Here is a 6,000-nt window from a genome sequence, read left to right as displayed (position 1 = left end):
TAGGACTGGACTCTGGAATGACCTCGAGTCACGTGCTTTTCCCAGGTCTTACACTTTCAATTCTGGATGAAATGGAGCCCAGCCTGCGGTCCCAGTCATCACCCCTACCTCCCCCACCCTCTGCCACCCACCTGGGATGGCGGGTGTGTGTGTGTGTGTGTGTGTGTGTGTGTGTGTGTGTGTGTGTGTGTGTGTGTCTCCCAGCTGCACACAGACACTGACACTTGGGGAAAGCAAAGGTCACACATGTTGAAGAAAACCAAAACTGTATTTTCTTATGAGATGAAAAAATAAATCTAAACAAATTTATTTAAGTGTTGCTTTTCTTTAAACTTTTATAGACGTTAAAGCTCATTTCTTTCTGTTTTTTTCTTTTCAATAGACTCTGCTTAGAATTTTCAAAAAATATACTTTCCTTTTTTTTTTTTGGTACCTTTTGTTTCCTATGTTATCCTTGGAAACATATAAAATACATCTCACTAGAACACTTCTGTGCAAATCAGAAACATAAATAATATTAACATCTATGCAATATATATACATATATACATACATGTATATATGTATATATACGGCATTTCAAGATTTTCATCACTGCTGTTGCCGTCCGCCGTCATTTCTGCAAGATGCTTCTAGAAGTAGTCGGTGGCCTGCAGTTCCTGGTCTGGCTGAGGGGTGCTGGGGAGGAAGTCACTGTCCTGTTTTTCCATCTGTAAACTACTTCGGGAGAACTGTAAGACACTTCCCAGCCCACTGACTAGCGAAAGGGAGGAGATCCAGTTAAGGGAGCTGAAGTTGGGCAGATTGAAGATGGACGACAGGGGGGCCGTCCCCCCAGTGTTCACAGGCTTCCTCTTGGAGTTCCCTGGATGCTCTTCCAGAACAGCCTCCTCCTCTTCTGGCATGGAGGACCCTGGAGCCTGTCTGCCCAGCCCCTCCACCAGGGTGTCCTCCTTCAGTGGTACATTCAGGGCCATGGCATGAGGCTCCTCGCTGGCCTTGGTGGGGCAGGCTGGCTGTGCAATGCTGTCCTGAAAGGGGCAGGCCGATGTGCTTCTCTTCTTCTGTTCTGAGGACTCAGTTCTCAGTTCTTCCTGAACAAATGTGTCAATGGCAGTGATAGACTTGGCCAACTGACGCCCCTTCTGAAGGTCATTGGGGCAAAGGCTCCCCTGTAGTGCTTTACAAAACAGTCTGGAAGAAACGCACACAGATCAGTAAGTTACACTCCTGCGTGGTGCCTTTGAGTCTGCTGAGTTTTTGAAAACACACAGTGAGCCCTGAGCACTTACTTAGGACTTGGAGGACAGGGTCCTCAATACCTACCTGGGTAGCAATGCTGTGACAGGCGCTAAGAAACAAGTCAAGTAAAACAAAGGGTCTCCTAGCAGTGTCTGCATACTCCAGTGAGGGTTGGATGGAGGATAACACGTTGCACAGGAGGAATTGTAAATCAGAGCCACAGTGAAAAATAAAAGGACACTGAAGCCAGAAGCTGTCCAGTTGAGCCAGGTCTGAGGAGGGAAGGGAAAAGAAGGGCTTTAATTTTATTTTACTTTAAAAAAAAATTTATCAGGGTTGTATTGTTGTGTGGAAAACTGTGAAATGTTATGCAAATTATTGTATTTACTGTCAACTGTGAAACATTAATCCCCAATAAAGAAATTAAAAAAAATGTATTGGTTATCTGTGAGTGGGTGTGAATTTTTTAAAAGGACAGAGAGAAATTGAGAGAGATGGGGAAGATAGAGAGGGGGAGAGAGGAACAGAAACCTGCAGACTTGCTTCACTGCTTGGAAGCAATCCCTCTGCAGTTGGGGAGCCAGGTGCTCGAACTGGGATCCTTGCACAGGTCTTTGTACTTCGCACTATGTGCGCTTGACCTGGTGCACTACTCCTCGACCCCTAGGTGTGAAGTTTCATGGATGAGTGGAAACAGGGAACCTTTGGCAATGGTGGCAGGTAAGGAATGGTGAGGCCTTGGAGACCTGGGAATTATAATGGTTAGTGGATGGGGGTTGGGGCTCAGTGTGGAAGAAGAGCATGTGGAGGAAGAGGAGGGGAAACAGGACAAGAAAGAAGCAGGTGAGACTGGAGCCCATGTGACTGACCAGAATCATCAGAGGGAGACCATCTTTGTAGTTTCTCCCCTGCTCACAGCCTCCTTAGAGCTCAGCAACTCTGCAGGGACAAGTGGGGCCCACAGCACCTTCTGGACCAGGTCAGGCACTTACCCAGGTCTTGGTTTCAATACCCAGGTGCAGCATGAAAGTGAAGAGTGCGATGGCAGTGATCGGGGTTCCCCAGGTAAAGACGTCTGTGTCTGAGTCGTAGTAGGCCTGAAAGACAACGGGGTTCTGTGCCTGTGGCTCCCTGTGTGAAGCTGATGGAAGAAACCCTTGCCCTCTGCTAACTTACCAGGTATGGAATGAAAAAGCAAACCAGGCTCTGAAAAGCAGCATCCACCATGTTTAACCAGAAGGTGAGTGGTTGATATTCCTGGGACATAAACACAGACACAGAGATTACAGCAAGTGCTCATTCTCCAGTTACTTTCCAATGTGTACTTACACTCATGACTTGAGCATAGAAGGGAAACTTGCTAATTTAGGGGTTTGTCACAAAGGGAAGTCCTTGAGGGCTCTGGAAAAAAAAACTCGGGAGTCGGGTGGTAGTACAGCGGGTTAAGTGCACATGACACAAAGCACAAAGACCGGCGTAAGGGTCCTGGTTCAAGCCCCCGGCTCCCCACCTGCAGAGGAGTCGCTTCACAGGCGGTGAAGCAGGTCTGTAGGTGTGTTTCTTTCTCTCTCCCTCTCTGTCTTTCCCTCGTCTCTCCATTTCTCCCTGTCCTATCCAATAACAATAACAATAATAACTACAACAATAAAACAAGGGCAACAAAAGGGAATAAATAAATATTTTTAAAAAATCTATAGCTCAACGCAACGATTGCCACCTCAACATACTTCACCTCAGACTGTGTCCAGAGACTTCACGAGTGGAATGACAACCCTTCAGCTTCATTACTCGGGTGAGACCTTTCCTTTTATAGTACACTCTAATTTCATCTCAGGTGGTTCACTTTCTAACAAAGTCCCATAACCTAGATATACACCAGTTTCTGTGAGAGAAAGCTTATGTTCACACGTATCCATAAACTACTGCAAAATATATACCTGAAAGCAGAAGTACACTAGAGTTTACAGTGAGTACCCCCCTAACACTTCCTCTCCACTATTCCAAGCTTTGGGTCCATGATTGCTCAACAATTTGTTTGGCTTCGTATGTTAACTCTCTTTTCAATCACCAGGTTCCAGATGCCACCAGGATGCTGGCCAGGCTTCCCTGGATTGAAGACCCCACCAATGTGTCCTGGAGCTCAGCTTCCCCAGAGACCCACCCTACTAGGGAAAGAGAGAGGCAGACTGGGAGTATGGACCAACCAGTCAACGCCCATGTTCAGCGGGGAAGCAATTACAGAAGCCAGACCTTCTACCTTCTCTCTATCTCTTTCTCCCTCCCTATCTCTCCCTACCTTCTCAATTTCAGGATGTCTCTGTCCAATAAATAAAGATAATAAGAAAAACCCCAATACTTCAAACAACTGGTTTATAATTAGTTTACAATAGTATGTTAATTCTGGGAGTATAGATTCACATTGATATGTGCATACGCTTTACCCCAAAGTGATTAGAATTTAAAATTAGATTGTGGTTATATAGAAATATAAATCCAATGCTCCTAAAGCTATTTTTTATTTACAAAAAGGAAACATTGCCAAAACCATAGGATAAGAGGCTAGTTTGTTCCCTTTTGTTTATCGTTGTTGCTATCATTATTATCGTTGTTGTTGGATAGGACAGAGAGAAATCTAGAGAGGAGAGGAAAACAGAGAGGGGGAGAGAAAGAAAGACCTGCTTCACCGCTTGTGAAGTGACCCCCCTGCAGGTGAGCCAGGGGCTCAAACCCAGATCCTTATGCCAGTCCTTGTGCTTCGTGCTATGTGTGTTTAACCCTATGCGCTACTGCCTGACCCCCAAAAGTCCTTTTATTTCTCCTTCCCTCCCTGCCTCCCTTCCTCTCTTCCTCCATCTCTCCTTCTCTTCTCTCCTCTCTCCCTAAATGTAAGAATGACAGGATTAGTTGAGTTCTCATTATCTGTGGGACCAGATTTGTATCTGGTGCTACTCAAGATAGCTTTGGTCTGCAGGAAAGACACAGTGGATGAAATCAAGGGTCCAGCAGGCCCTTCCTGCTCATCACCCAACTCCCAGAAGCTCCGCCCCACAGTGAGTGAGGAGATAAGGTCTGGATGAGAAGAGGAATTCACAGAGGTGGCCCACAACCAAACAAAGGACCTCCCATGTGCCTGGCCTTTAGCTGCTCCTACTATGCACTGCTGCTTTAGCGGGAACCAATGCCAATCCACCCAATGTAATTTACCCACTCACTTACTGTGAGTAAGTAAATTCTGAATTAGAGATTAGCACACAGGAGATTAAGGGACTCCATTCCCAAATAATTCCAAGCACCCTAGAAAAGCACTCTTGAGAAGGTCAACTTAAAATGGCTGGCTGGGAATAGCAGGTAATTAGCATGTCAATCTGTGTGGTGTATTGATGTAAATATACGTTCACATCTGTATTTACTTGTTCTTTCAATGAATTCCCTATGGGTTACTCTTCTGGTTAATTTCCTTTATTTGGGGGGTGGGTGGGTGGACTGTAAAGGTAACATCTTTGCACTTGGGCTGAAGAGACTGAGCATGAGCTAGATGGCATTCTATGTGGACTTGCCTTGGACACCTGAGGACTTTGCTGTGGAGAGTTTCCACATCACTACATTATAATTTTTTTACCCCCCCATTTTTTTTTGTCAAGCTTTACTGAGGTCTGATATATGGATGCTGTGTGATTTTATCAGACTTCCTGGTGAACTTGGATATATGCATATTATTACAAGCACCTCATTCTATGAACTTACAGCTGAACAGATACAACTTATTATTATTTGCTTCCAGGGTTATTGCTGGGGCTAGGTGACAGCACTATGAATCCACTGCTCCTGGTGGCCATTTTTTTCCATTTTATTGGATGGGACAGAGATAAATTGAGAGGGAAGGTGGAGATACGGAAAGAGAAAGAGAGACACCTGCAGACCTACTTCACTGCTTGTGAAGCGACTCCCTTGTAGATGGGGAACTGGGGGCTGGAACCTGGATCCTTCAACTTAGCACTATGTGCTTTTCACCAGGGGCACCACTACTTGGCCCCAATACAACTTATTTTTTTTCCAAGGTGTCAGATTCTCGAAGTTTAACAATTTTGTTCCAGGATTTCATTTGTTTAGTTATTTACCAACAGAGTTATTAGAGCTCAATGCCTGCATGACTCCACTGTTCCTGGGGGCTTTTTATTTTCTTTGATAGAGAGGAATTGCAGGACAGACAGAGATAGGGAGGGAGACACACAGAGAGGAGACACCTGCAGTACTGCTTCACCACTTGTGAAGCTTCCCCTTATGGGTAGAGACCAGGGGTTTGAACCCAGGGTCTTGAGCATGGTAATACGTGTGCTCCACCAGGTGTGCCCTCCAGTGCGTCTTTTCAAGGGAGCTGACTCTGGAGGGCAGGAGGACTGGAGATCAGAGGGCATGGGAGGAGCCTCACCTCCCTGTTCTGGCCACTCTTGTAGAGCTGTGGCTTGTTCAGCAATACTTGGGCCGGCACATCCTTGTCCAGCACCCCAGTCACGAGCTGGGGAAGTGATGAGAAGAGCAGGTTAAAGAAGATCAGATACCATTGGTCAATCATGGTGGACGCAGAGAAGCCACAGTAAAACTGGAACCAAAACAGGAGGCACACGAACATCTGCAGTCAGAAAGGGAGAATGGGAACAAGCACTGTTTTAGTGGCCACTGAGGAGTTTGCAGCTTTACCTTCATGACTGACTTATCGGCAGCAACTTCCCCCGAAGACTGGCCTACTCATGTTGTCCT

At 45.9% G+C, this 6,000-nt stretch overlaps 1 protein-coding gene across 1 annotated transcript in view; it reads right to left on the bottom strand.

Moving 5' to 3' along the window:
• Positions 1-249: 249 nt before the first annotated feature.
• ATP10A (ATPase phospholipid transporting 10A (putative)) overlaps positions 250-6,000 on the bottom strand; it is a 170,820-nt gene continuing 165,069 nt past the window's right edge. The window contains exons 17-21 of the mRNA XM_016189712.2: positions 5,672-5,872; positions 2,419-2,499; positions 2,235-2,339; positions 1,327-1,514; positions 250-1,194 (exon numbers count right to left, since the gene is read on the bottom strand). Coding sequence (XP_016045198.2) covers positions 633-1,194; positions 1,327-1,514; positions 2,235-2,339; positions 2,419-2,499; positions 5,672-5,872 — 1,137 coding nt within the window. The 3' untranslated portion in view covers positions 250-632. The remainder of the gene's footprint in view (positions 1,195-1,326; positions 1,515-2,234; positions 2,340-2,418; positions 2,500-5,671; positions 5,873-6,000) is intronic.

The sequence above is a fragment of the Erinaceus europaeus genome, chromosome 20 (genome assembly GCF_950295315.1).
Source record: "Erinaceus europaeus chromosome 20, mEriEur2.1, whole genome shotgun sequence".
Taxonomy (NCBI): Eukaryota; Metazoa; Chordata; class Mammalia; order Eulipotyphla; family Erinaceidae; genus Erinaceus; species Erinaceus europaeus.
Note: the sequence above shows the minus strand (reverse complement) of the source record. Positions and strands in the feature narration are given on the sequence as shown.